Source organism: Octodon degus, unplaced genomic scaffold (assembly GCF_000260255.1).
Source record: "Octodon degus isolate 3935 unplaced genomic scaffold, OctDeg1.0 scaffold00003, whole genome shotgun sequence".
Classification (NCBI taxonomy): domain Eukaryota; kingdom Metazoa; phylum Chordata; class Mammalia; order Rodentia; family Octodontidae; genus Octodon; species Octodon degus.
This window is the reverse complement of record NW_004524579.1, coordinates 13,246,803-13,260,452: the sequence shown is the minus strand read 5'-3', so window position 1 is coordinate 13,260,452 and position 13,650 is coordinate 13,246,803. Positions and strand designations below refer to the sequence as shown.

Below are 13,650 nucleotides of genomic sequence, written 5' to 3'. Positions count from 1 at the left end.
CAAACCAATTAGCTTCGCCTAGGATAGGGGCCACACACCAATTTACCAGTGTCCAACTGCTTCCACCTGCTCCTCCCATGGCCCCTAGGTGCTCCCCTGGCCCAGCATCCATCTCTCAGCCCTCCTCTTTCTTCTGCTATTCTTTTTGCTTTTCAGCTTCCCCTGCCCCCTCTCCCCAACCTGGCTCACACCTCGCATATACCAGCTCAAGAGATGGGTGTCCTTTTCCTGCCAAGAGGCCCAGCTCCACCCAACTGGGAAAGGGCAGGGCCGCTTGGGCCTGGGGTGGGAGGGCAGTGTGGAGCCAGAGCATCTTCTCCCAGCAGCCTGGCCTCCCATGGTCCTAGTGCCAGCCCAAGTCTGGAGGAAAGCCCAGCATGACCTTGGGGAAGCCAACCCCAGGCCTTACCCCACTGCTTCTCGCTGCTCTCTCCACCTCTGTCCTGCCACCCTCTCTGTCTGCCCTGCTCCCTGCTCCCCTCCTGCCATGCAGTGACTCCCCTCCCGCCCACCCCCAGGCCCCCAGAGCTGGGCATTGTTGAGGAGCCAGGAGGAGACTGACTGGTCCCTGCCCTCAGGAAGCCTAAGCTCTGAGCCCAGATGGAAATCACAGCTACTGAACTGCAGTGAGCTCTGCGAGGCACCAAGCAATGAAGCCATCAGGAAGGCAGAGGAAAGACAGACTGGGCAGAGGTGCGGGGCTGGGATGGGGAGAGGCAAAGGACAGGGAGCGAGGTGGCAGGCGGCTGCGGGGATGGAGGAGGGCTGGTGCAGCAGAGAGGGAGGGTCTGCGTTGGGGCGGGCTCCCGGCCGGCGGCTGTGCTGATGTAGAGCCATGCCAGGCTGTGGCATGCCGGGCTGCGAAAGGACGATGGTGGGAGGATGAGTGCAGCTTCTCCAGATTCACCTGGTGGCAGGGTGTCAAGTGGAAGAGGGCAGACTTGGGCAGATCCGGGAGCCCGGTTGTCAGGTAAAATACCATGCCTGGGTAAATCCGAATTTCACACAAATGATGAATCTTTTCTTAGTATACGTCCCACACATTGCTTACTGTGTGTCTCATGTAATATTGGGATATTCTTATATTAAAAAAGCCTTAATTGCTCACCCAAAATTTACATTATATTAGGCATGTTGTTTTCTTAAATTGAGTCTGGCAGCTCTTTCTAGGAAACTCCAGATCTCCTGCTGGGTTGTCCCTCATCTCCACACTTGTCCCCTCCACTGCTTCCTGGTCCCTTCTCCCTTCACTTTTTCCTTTTCCTCCTCCTCCTCCTCCAGTCCATCTTCTGGGCTAGATCCCCTCATCAGCATGTGAGAACTTCGAGTGCAGTCCCCAGAGAGCCACGCATGGAACCAGAACACAGTCTGCTGCAGTTCCCAGGCTGGCCCCAGTTGTGGGGCAGTGCAGAGAAGGAGGGGCCTGCGTTGGCCAGGGAACCCAGGTCTCAGCTTGGGAGTGGTGCGTGGAGACCAGGCAGCGTGGAGGACGGGCAGCAGGAAGCACATGTTAGCACATTTCCAAGTTAAGGACAGGCTTTTGAAGATCATGAAGGGCTTGAGGACTCGGGGTGGATTCGCAGAGTAGTTAAGATTTTGTATTGCTGTCCCCTGCACCCTGGCAGCTGCCATAGGAAAGCTATGATGCTTTAACAGCATAGAGTTGTCCCAGCAGCTCATATCTGGGGATTGAACTCAGGACCCCGCACTTGCCAGGCAAGCGCTTATTCTACTGAGTCATCTCCCTGGCTGGTATTTCCCCTTATGGATTACAGAGATGTATGCAAAAATAAGGATCAGTAGCATTTGCTCTTCAACTCCTAAATGTCAGTGAGAAGACAACGTCCCGGAATCCAGGAAGCTTGGGGGGTGGCATCTAGGCTCAGTCAGGCTAAGGTCATCTGGTACATGGGTGCTGTCCCTGCAGGTGCAACCTGGGTTTCACAGGCATTTCCTCCGAGTCGGCCCCAAGTCCTAACCACTTCAGCAGCTAGCCCACATTAGTTCCCCCAGAGCAAGATTGCTTTCCTGCTTTTTATTGAAAACACCCTCCATATACCTCTGTACTGCCTTTTCTTTTCTGTCCTCAAACTCTTAATGGTAAATATCTGTCCTTGAAAAGCCCCCACCGGTGTAGCCAGAGGCTCTTCATGGGCCCCTAGAGTTCCCTGGCTCATTCCTGCAGCAGTCTCCTGCTCCTCTCCCAGAGTCCTACCCTGTGAGGCGTAGCTCCACTATGAACCCTGTAGCCCCCGTGACCTCATTTGTGAAATGGAGGTGTTAGCAGCCACTCCATGAGGTGACCCACAGTAGGGCCTTGGTCTGCACAGATTCTTCCAAAGTACTAGGGTTCCTTTTGCCATAAGCGCAGTCCTTTATTCAAGTGGGTCCCGACTTCAGGCTGCACTCACTCTTAATAAGCATTAATGTAACTGTTAGGAAATCAGCCTTCCAGAGGCCTTTGGAGGGTGTGTGCAGCACAGATGGCTCCCACTGGGGAGCAGTGTTGTAAGTGGGAGGACACACACCAGGAGGGCATCCCATCTGGGAGGCTTCCCATGGTCTTTGAGGCAGGAGCTCCTGGAAAGTGTAGGAGGGAAAAGGCTGGAGAAAGAAGGGAAGTCCTGGGGGCCTTGACATGGGAGACAGTGCCCAGGGACCTGTCCAAAGGGGTCTGGAGTCTGTGTACAGACACTTCCTGCCTGACTGCTAGGAAACAGTTCCCTAGGTCTAGAAACTTCTGGGAAGCTGAGCTTCTTCCCTCCTCCAAAACTTCCCAAGGCCTGCCACACCTAGTGGCTCCTCTTTTTCCTGTCTCCCCTCAGATAGCCCCACCAGGCCCTTTCCTCTTCCTCCTACTCTCCGATTTGCTTGTTTTCTTTTCTGCAATACAGCCAGGCAGCTGAGGTGGAAGGTAGAGTCTGTGCTTGTGGTTCCAGTGTGCAAGCGGAGAGATAAAGAGTGCCGCTCTGTCTGAGCAGACAGAGGTTTTTGTCCCACCACCCCTGGTAGTCTGGGGAGAGCAGTAGAGGACTTCTGAAACCTGCTGTAAGCTGCTTCCCACAATGTCTGCGAGGCAGGAGCATTTTGAGTGACTTGACTTTAACCATCAGATGCAGAGAAGGATGGCAGGAGGGGATGAGAGGAGTTGGTAGAAGGATGAAGGGCGGCTAGTTGCCAGTTGTGCACAATCTTCAATCTTTCCTATGTAATTTGGTCTGTAAATTTATACAGATGTTGGCTTTGTTGCTCTGAACCTGGCTCTGACCAATTTGGCCAGCACTTTGTGTGTGCGTGTGTGTGTGTGTGTGTGTGTGTGTGTGTGTGTGTGTCTGTGCTTGGGTCTACACACTTGCAGGAGTGAGCTTTGCGTACACAACTCTGCCCCATTTTTGGTGGTACATGGCTGCATAAACAAACTGAGCAAAGAAGGAATAAGACAGGAGACTGACGGATAGTAGCAGTGTCTATGGGTGAGGAGAAAAAATGGAGAAAGAGCCACCAGGTGGGGAGAGAGAGGAGTATCTCTTGAAGTGATGTCATAATCATTCCAAGGTACCAGACAATTACTCAGGAAAGCAGCTCCTCTTCCATTTGGGATCTGGGCTTAGGTACATCTGTCTAGTGGCCAGTTGGGGCCAAGCAACCCAGCCCACAGAGGAACATCCCAGGGACAGCGGAGCATCTCACCAAGATGAGTTTCTTGTATGTTGTAGATAAGGCTGTTTTACAGGGTAAAGCCCTCTGAAGTTGAATGAATTTAAGTAACTGTTAGATGAAACAAAGTTATAACGATTTATTTACTAGAGAACTTGCAGAGGGGATTTTGTTAATGTCCCTTGAACTTGCCCTGAAGGGGCCTGGCTCCAAGCCTACAAGCTCCTTTCTCAAAAGTTAGGTAGGGACAATTTGGAAAATGCTGGTGTAAAGTATGATCTCTATGAGGAGATGCATTAGAAATTACCAAAACTTCACTTTTGAACTGACTTTGGGGATATTGCCAGTTCCCGTCTGGGGGATTTCTTGTTGACCGGGAGCCACCACACCTTTTCTCGGAGGATCCGGAGTAGTGAGGTCCGGAAAGCAGTTCCCCAGGCCCTGAGTACATAAAAGGCCCTCAGCCATTATTTTTAACAGAGCCAGTTTACTAACTGCGTTAATGTCTACCGTCAGAGTTACTACAGGCGCACTGCAGGGCTGCGGGGCTCCTCTGGTGCTGCACGCTTAGGCCAGGCATCTGCCTCCAGGGCGTGCAATTTTCCCCGCGGAGGGACTGCCGGCAGCGCCAGGGGCCGAGGTGGTGGGTGAAGGCGAGTGGGTCCGATTTACCCGCTTGGCCGCGCAGGCTCGTGCAGGGCCGGGAGAGGGGCGACCCCTCCGCCCTGGGCAGGGCGCGCTGGCGCGGGGCGGCCGACAAGGCGGCGGAGAGCTTTCTCCGAGGCGCCTCCCCTCCGCCCCCTCGCACTCCTCTCTCTCCCCAGGCCGGCACCCCGTGCCCTCCCGCTGCCAGGCCCCCTCCTGTCAGGGAGGACAGTGTCCAATAAACTCCTCCACCCGCAGGTGTGTCCGCCCTCCCCCCCGAAAAGAGAGGGCCGAGGTGGCGGGGCCGGCCGGGGTGGGGGCGGGCGCCTCTACGAGCCCTGCCGGGCCGCGGGCGCCCCCTGGGGGAGCGAGTGGCGTCGCCCCGAGCAGAGGTGCGCCCAGCGGCTGGGGGAGGGGCCCCGAGCGCGGGGCGGGGGCGCGGAGCTGGGCGGGGCGGGCCCGGGGGAGGAGCCTCGAGCTCCGCCCCGCCCCCTCGGCCTTCCCCCTCCGGGAGCGCCCGGGGCGGCCCCGTGGAAACCCAGGCCTTCCTCCCTCGTGTCTCGCCAGGCTTCGTGAGCTTCGACAACCCGGCCAGCGCGCAGACCGCCATCCAGGCCATGAACGGCTTCCAGATCGGCATGAAGAGGCTCAAGGTGCAGCTGAAGCGGCCCAAAGACGCCAATCGCCCGTACTGAGCGCCGGCGGGAGCGTCCCCCGGGGGAGACCAGGACTCGCACAGGTAATGGGGCAGCTGGGGCGTGGGGACGGGAGGGCATGGGGACTCCAGACAGACCCGCCGCTTCCTTGGGCCACAGTGGGCCCTACCCTCACTCGTGCCTTGGACCCGATGCGCCCAGCCCAGCCTGCTCCTTACCCAGTACCTTCAGGGCAGGAGCAGAGCTGCAGTCATCTCTGCAGAAATGGGCACGATTATCCCCTTCCCCAGGGCCGAAGGAGCGGAGTGAGGGAACTGAGAAGGTGAGGTGAGCTCGGGCCTGGGCCTTGGTCTTCAAGGGCAGTCCTGTTGGCCCTCGGGTGGCAAGCTCAGACCCTGCAGAGCACTCTAGTCCTGGGTTGTGGTCTTCTAGACTGGCCCTTTGCTTCCTGGTTCTTCTAGCAGGGCTAGCGGCATTCTACACCCCTCACCCTGCAGTTGCCCACAGCTGAGTCAGGACCAAGGGGTAGACTGTACTAGGGGAACCTGAGCAGTAGACAACAGGATGGGACAAAAGTTAGGAGGTGATGGTGTTGCACAGAAGTCCCTTTCTTTGCCTGTTATATGGGTAATGAGTGGGGTGATTGTCATCTGTCTGCTGAGGCCCAGACCTGCCTAGCAGCTGGAGACAGCTGATCCTCTTTCTGGCCAAGTATTTTTGTGGGCAAAACAGCTTCTGAGAAAGTGATGGGGGTGACGTGGGGTTCCTTTTATTTAGCAGTGCTGTGCTTTGGGTACTGTTAGGTACTCAGAAAGTTGCTGTGAGAATGACAGTAGGTTACTTAGTGTGTTAATATTGTTGGTTACAGTGAAGTCATGGGGTCAGGAGCTATAGCCTGCCTCATATGAACGTTTCAGCAAAGACCAGAACACAGTGAGAGAGGGAGTGCTGTGGCAGGGCATCCTTCCTGTGAGGACATGGCCAGTGTGCAGAGGCCCCAAGGTGAGGGCAGGGGAACAGCAAGCAGGAGGCTGGAGGAGAGACTGAGAGCCAGGAAGCTTGGCATCTGCAGGTCAGGGTGGTGACTCTGATCTCCTCTGAAATTGGGGGCAGGTCTTGGAGAGTTCTGGTAGGAGAGTGATGCTGTTTACTTGCATTTGGTGGGATCACTGTGAACACTGTTGATACTGGGTTGTAGGGGCTGATGCACTGCTATGACCTTTTAGTCCAGGGCAACAGCAGCAGTCAGTGTTGAATGAAGGAGCTGATGTCTAGGTACTCTGTGAGAGCCAAGTCAAGGATGAATTAGGAGTGTGAACAAAAGGGGCTCTGAGGGTAACTCCCAAGACTTTGACCTGAGTGACTAGAAAAGCAAAGGGTTTGGGAGGTAGATCAGGGATGTGAGAGGCCTTCAAGTGAAAGTCCACAGTTTAGAAACTAGGAGGGAGTCTTTAGTATCCCTAGAGACTGGATGGAGTCTTCAGTATCCCATCTCCAATCCCACTTATCCTTGCCACATGAGCTACAGACATCAGCAGAATGCCCTCCTTCCAACCCACTGGAAAGGGGGTCTTCTCTCTTTGGGCTGTTGGGGGCACACTCTGCAAGCCTAGAAGAGCCAAAACTGGCCTCCGGCCTCCTAATTTCCTGGCTGTGGCTTGAATACAGGTGCAGACACACAGGTTGGTTCAGAGTCTGGGCAACTTCTGTCAGGCACGGGCACTGCACTGGGGATACAAAGATGCAAGGTCACATCTTGGAGCTCCCCTCTCTGTGCTCCCACAGACACAAAGACGCAGCCAGAAAATGGGTGCTCCTTTGTAGGAGCAGCAGAATGCGTCTGGGCACTGAGCTTTCCTGGATGTAGAACACTGTTCCTTAAGTGACTATAGCTCTGCCGGTTAGACATGATCCGAGCCAGGCTTTTCCCACTCTGGGCTTCCATTTCCCCATTATTGAAACCAAGGTGTTGAAGTCAGTCTGAAGACTGAGGGTCCGGAAACACACCACGGTCATCCCTTGAGAATCTGAGGAGCCACTATCGGTGCTTTTGATAGTGGCTCTTCTGTTCTAGCCACCTTAGTAGAACTTCCAAGTCAGAAACATTCCTGGGTAAGGAGTAGAGGAAGCCAGGCTTGCTGTTCAGGACATAAGGTAAGAATGGCCCACCAGGTAGATTCAGCTGGCACTCAGACTGGGTAGTAAAGGAGTGGTTTAAGAATCAGGGTGGGTTCTTCCATCATGGAATGCAAAGGCCAGAAAGATGAGACCCACAGACCTTCACATGGTACTTTCTGGGTACCTGACACTTGTCTGACAGGTAATAGTTATAAGCTAACTATAAACAGCTGTGTTTACCTATCAACTATAGCTATCAGATGGGTAGTGGCAGCATTTCCACTGTACCAATGGAGTACAAGAAATTTAAGTAACTTGTTCATGAACCAGTGAGTGGTGGAACTGAGGTTTGAAGCCAGGGAGCCTAGCTCCCTTCAAATGAGGGGCGTGAGAAGCTCCTACCTTCATTCCAACCCTGCCACCCATAGCATCCTGAATTTCAGAGGGGACACATCATGCCATCTCACTTCTCTGGGTAAGCCAAATGGCTACCTTCTTTTTACTACGCAGGCTTTAAATTAAACTATGTTATGGCATAACCCCTATAATAAAATTGGCTTCTAAACTTAACATTTAGCAGTGGTACCTAGAGCAAGACTTTGGAAACTAACAGAAAAAGGGTGCTGAGTAGTGGGAGCTTCTCAAGGCAGACTGCAGATAGTAAATGGGATATTCACTCCTTGGGCTGCCAGCTAGAGAGGGAAAAAAGCAGCTAAAAGATTGCAGAGTATCTAAGGCTAATATAGGGTGTTTATAAAGGACAGATGCACCACTACCCATCTACATAGGGAAACTTGAGCAGGAGCTAAGGGTACCAACCATAATGGAGAACAAAGAGGCAGTAAGGAAGGGCATCCCAGGCCTAGGATGGCTTCCTTGAACTGGTAAAAGTGGAAACACAGTAGTTTAGTGGTAATAGGTAAAGTCAGGCTCAGAGTGGGGCAGATGTGGGGGAGGGGTGCAAAGTAGCCACAGGGAATACAGTTGGGTTCAGTCTTTTAAAGTGAGGCCCTGGCTGGGGACACATCAGGGCTGGGGAAAATATGGTTCTTCCACATTGGTTTCTAGTCTTGTCCCTGTGACTGCTACTCCAGCTACTTGTCATGTTAAGATGAGTTTCTACAGGAAACTAGGGTGAAAAGTAGGCAAAAATATGGAAGTGGCAAGGCTCACACCCAGCAGGCAGAGTGCTCCCAACCTGGACCTGTCCAAGTCGGAGGTTGGTTTCCAAGGCCCCTGTTGTGCCTCCATGGTGACTAGTACACCCTGGGCTCCAAACCCAGCATTGGTTCCCAGACTCTGAACTCTAAGATTCTGTGGTTAGAGAAAGCACTAAGCAGGTGTCAAGTGGGAGTCATAGCTCTGTAACTGTTAGCTTTGGCTGTGAGTTTGCTTTTGCTCCATGTCTGGTATGAGCTTTGTAGGCCCAGGTACTCCTTGTGATCTATGTGGGGTAAGCTTGTAGCTTTGGTTGTTGGACCTGTCTGGTTAGAACCTAGTTGTTTTCGGATCTTGTTTTTGAATTGGTTCAGGTTGGCTGTAATTTCCACTCCCAGGTCAGTAAGGTGGAGCTTCTCACAACTGATCTAAGCTTCCCTGTGCTGGTCACAGATCCCATTGCCACTTCCAGAGCTCTGCTCTGTGAGGTGCCCCGGAGACTGGCACACAGAGATGTAGCTGGACCTTCAGGAAGCGAGTAGCCAGATGTGCATATGGAGGAGTTTGGGAGAGGTTCCCTGGGGGACTAACGGATATGAGGCTGCATTGTTTGTCTGGGGCCAAGTGTAGAAGAGGTAAGGGGATAAGAAAGTCTTCTACATTGAGCTTTGAGAAAAGAGACTATGTGTTCAGTGTTGAGTCCAAGTACCCAGGGCAGTACCTGGCACTGAGGGGTGGTTGGACTAAAGCTGGGGGAAGGAAAGGGAGCAAGCAGAGTAGGATGAATGCCCATGCCATGCCCAGAGCTGGTGTGGAGGGGAAGGAGGAGAATCTCCAGGGTGTCTTTTAGTTGCTGCTGCCATAACTTGTAGTGATGACAGAACTCTTCTCAGGTCCTTTAGGCCTCTTCTCACACCAAAGGGACCTGCCAAGTGGGCAGCCCGAGTGGATCTGGAATACAGATTAGAGTGACATCTCAAGACTTTCTAGGCATGTGATGGGCCCTACTCTGAGTGAGGGAGAGCTGGTGTCAGAAGAAAGCAGACTCCAGTTTGGGGCAAATGTAGGGCAGAGGTCTATGAAGAAGGGAGCAAGGGGATGGTCCTTTGGAGGCTGAGCTGAAGACTGGCTGTGGGCTCAAAATAGATCCACTGCTCAGCTGTGGCCCAGCTCATCTACTGTGGAGTTGTAAGGCCTCAGGTTTCCCTCCATTCTCCTTGAGGGAATACAAAACTGAGAACGGAAGTCTACCACCTGGAGAGCCTGGGAGACAGACTGGAAACCCTGCGAATGAGTCTAGGGCACAGAGGCTTTGGCTCAGGCTTTAGGGCCACAGAGGAACAGGGCAGATGGAGAGCAAGCTCAAGGATAACCATGGCATGGCAGAATGATTCTTGGGTAGGAGCAGAGGACCATGAAATGCTACCGGAGGGAGAAGGAAGCTGAGCAATTTGATGACTCCTAATAGAAGGGAGCTCATTCTTAGCCATGAGGACTCCACCTGCAGAGAGAGGGCAGGGCCTAACAATGGGGAGATAGTCTCAAAAGCTGAGGGTGGAAGGGTACAGCATAGAGGGCAGAGAAGTGAGGAGGAGGAGCCCTGTGTGGTTGGACCCACCCTGTAGGGCACTCTGTAGCCCTCCAAGTGGTTCTTTTGTGTGTCAGAGCTTTCCAAGGGCTTCTTGGGTCCAGTTTGGCCAACTTGGGAACAAATCAAAGTGTGAGCCAATACTCACACCAAGAGTGAGCAGTAGTGCCCAGCTTTGTTTACAGAATTCCAAGAACATCAATGTCATTGACCCTAAATCCGAAGATGAAACATGATCATTTTTGGAAGGTTCTGAGGAAAGAGGTGTGAGAAGAGTGGAAGGGGAATAAGCCTAGTGTGGGTGCTCATGCTGCCTGAAGATACCCTTCCCTAGGATGGGGTTCAAGTGGGATCCATAGGTGGGAGGGCTGAGCCGCTGCCCCTGTGGACCCTATAGCAGAGTGTCTCAGGGACACAACTCACTTTACCCATTGTCTGACCTGCTCAGCCAATCAGGCCCACCCTGACGGGCTCCCCTGGCTGGTCCTCAGACTTAAGTCACAAAAGGCAAAGCTGGGGTGGTCCAGAGAGCTCTGCATCTGGGGGAAAAAGAATCCAGGGTGTTAACAGAGCTTGCTCCCTGAGATCTGCTTGCCGGCCATGGTGGTTTGAGGGGCTGTTTTATTTTTGTCCCGGCCCCCTTGCTAAACCGCCCGTGCCCGCCTCCTCTTCCCAACGCATGATGAATGCCCTTAGTGGCCCTGTGTGAGGTTCTGCTGCTGTTCACAGTGTATCATGTGTCTGCATCAACAGCTGTGTGCGTATTCGTGTGTGTTGATGTGCCCATGTTGTCTGTCGCTGGCTTCCTCCATCCTTTGAGTTCTTTTCAGTTCCCTTATGATTTGACTGCGTTCTCTCATTAGAGCTTCTAGATTATGCTGTGGTCTGGTGCTGTATAAATATTTTTCCTTTTAATTTTGTTTTAACTTCTTCCTTGCCCTTCTTCACCCTGAACCCACTTTTCCTTCCCCCAGCCATGCTCCTGACCCCACCCAACCGACCCCTGCCTCTTCCCTCCCCCTTCCCAAACTCTCTTGTCCTCTTTCTCTCTCTCTACATATATAAATATATATATAAATCTTTTCTTCTTTTGTCATTCAATCAAATTCCAACAACCCAACCAGGGCCAGTCAAATCCACCACAGTCTCGCGCTGAGCTAGGAATAAAGTTCACGTAATCACATGAGAGTGGAGAAAAGTCCCCCATCCGTAAGTTCAAATCAACTCAAAGTTCACAGTGTGACATGATGGCGTCATGTAACAAGGCTAAGAATCGGTTGCATGACAATTGCCGTCGAGTTTCGTGGAGGTGCTGTGATTGGAGCGTTTTTCTTGGATGTCGTCTCCGTTGATGATTGGCCAGTCATGATCACACGTGCATTCTCTTGACTCTTGTGCTGCCACGATCTTTTTTGCTGTGCTCATTTTCGTTTTGTTCTTGGTGCTTGCAGTGGTTTTACTTTCTGTTGTTTGGTTTTTCTTGTTCAGCGTTTTTTTTTTTTTTTTTTTTTTATGCTTCTCTAGATGTCACTTAGAGAAAAAAAAAAAAACAAAAACTAAAGAACAAAAAATGAGTAAAAAATAAAGATGAATTCCTGAATTAAAAACATGGGATCATTTAACTATGCAAACCATTATTTTTTTCTTAAAAATAAGGAAAACATCTTAAACTTATCTATGCGTGGTTGATTTACTTGCACTTGAAAATATTGTGATTTTATTTTTTTCTAGAAATTTGGGGGCCTTTTTCAATTGACACTTTCCTAGGTCTGGTCTTTTTCCAGTTAGGCTATTTTAAATCTCACCTCAAAAGGAAAAACCAAAACCAAAACCAAAATATCTACAGTAAGAAAATGATATGAAAAAAATTCTAAAAAAAAAAAAACCAAAAACAAAAACTAGAGTAAAAGCCAGAGGCCTCTGTCAGAGAGCCTGGTAACAATTGTAAGGTTTGTATTATAGCCACTTCTCCTAAATTCAGCATGGGGAGGGGAGGAGGCAGGGGTCTGGGGGCTTGGGAGGGCTTTTTTTTGTTGGTTTGGAAGAAACAGTACTGACAAAAGCAAAATGCACCTTTTTGTTTACAACTGAAAAAGGGTCCTTGACAAGTGTTTTTTAATTTTATTATTATTTTATTTGGTGTTGTAATTGTTTAGACTGCTGTGTACGGTTTGCTGTTTGTTGAATCAACAGTGTGAAAAACCTGCCAGCATGGATTGATATACGCATGACGTTGTCCCCTCAACTGGGGGCTTTGCAGTTCTAACTTCCTTGATGTAACCAGTCACCCCATGTATAAGTGGAAGCTGCTTGCTAGAATGGAGATGAGTCTCATTTGTTAATTCACAATGATTAAGCATTTGCCTTCTGATTCTAGTCAGATCATGATTTTTTTCTTAAAAGCAAAACAAAATACCAAAATGCCACCATTCCAAACAAAATCAAGAACTGAGTTAATTTACTTAAGATTGATAATGAAATCTGTTCAGACCTTTTTTAGGTTATCCTGTCCACTCCCTCAAAGTTCTGAATTTCCTCTAAATTCCCTGGCATGTATGAGAAAAGTCTTATGTATGTGTGTATGTGTATATATATACATATACACATATCCATGTATATCCACATATGTGCAGGTGAATATATTCTACACATATATCCAGATATGCATATATATACACAGCCTCGCAAATCATTACTGACTTTGGGAAAGAAGTGGTTGGCTGGAAACTGGGCAAGGACTCTGCAAAATTCAAGTCATGGGTCTATCTTCCTGGTTTTCCTCAAACTGGGGAAGAATGGGTGAGGCAGCTAGATTTTTGCTCTCTTGTTTGCTAGGCTTCTGTATACATATTCTATCTGGGCTTGAGCCCTCAGGGATAAATTAACTATGAATTCATATCCCACAGTCCCAAATTCTTCCCTTAGATTTAGTCATCCCTCAATCCAGAACTCTAAAGGAACCCAATCAAGAACCCTTCCAACAACTAAACCTCAGCTGCACCCATCACCACAGATCCCCAGTGGCTTCTCACTCTGAATAGAAGAGCAAATTTCTTTTGGCTGTATCATGATCATGACTAATTCTCATACTGGTCTCTCTTCCTTCCCTCCTGCCATTCCCAGAGTTCCCATCCTACTCCCCCAAGGCAGGTTCCTATTGGTGTTTGGATGCAGTTGTGTTTTCTCTCGTGGCTTAATCAGCCCTGATTTTCTTCATTTTAGGGCAGGATGCTGAACGGGCTACATTAAAAAACAAACCTCTCTCTCTCTCTATTTATAAATGAGAACTGTTGGATGACACCTTTGACATATCAGCCAATATCAATCAAGCTGAAGACTCCAGACACTCTGTGTGACTGTAACATTTCTTCAAGGAAAGTATAGCGTCTATGGAGTTCAGAGGGCACGTGTTTGGGGAAAAATACACACAAAGAAGACGACGAAGAAAAATGAGAAAAAAAAAAAAAACCCACAAAAAAGGCAACTTTAAAACAAAGTAACGTGAGACCAGACAGGGAGGCTGAAGGGCTGGGCGCTGGGAGGAGACGCTGCTGCTCACCGATCCCTTGGCTTTTCCAGCCTGTGGGCGCCTGAGGCAGGCGGGGCAAGCGTGCTGTGGGGCCTGGTCCCCGGGAGCGGCTGGGAGGCCGCCACTGAGCACCTCTATCTGTCATTCCTTTAGCTATTTAGGGACCAAAGGACCAAACTTTTTATTGCAGATGTGTAGCTCTATGTCAAATAGAGGGGGAATGGAGAACTACCTCCTTCCTGCCTCCTGGCTGTTCTTGAAACAGCTTAGAGCGATTCTATGAAAAATGTAATAAAAAA

General features: G+C 50.6%; 1 protein-coding gene across 50 annotated transcripts in view; it reads left to right on the top strand.

Annotated features, from left to right (window-relative positions):
• Celf4 (CUGBP Elav-like family member 4) overlaps window positions 1-13,650 on the top strand; it is a 287,692-nt gene extending 274,042 nt beyond the window's left edge. For 35 of the 50 annotated variants that reach the window (XM_004623613.1, XM_004623606.1, XM_004623609.1 and 32 more), the window contains one exon: window positions 4,870-4,997. In XM_004623613.1, coding sequence (XP_004623670.1) covers window positions 4,870-4,997 — 128 coding nt within the window. Of the gene's footprint in view, window positions 1-4,481; window positions 4,561-4,869; window positions 5,042-10,946; window positions 11,001-13,044 lie in introns of those variants that run through there. The other 15 variants (XM_023715440.1, XM_023715415.1, XM_023715419.1 and 12 more) reach the window with 3 other exon arrangements.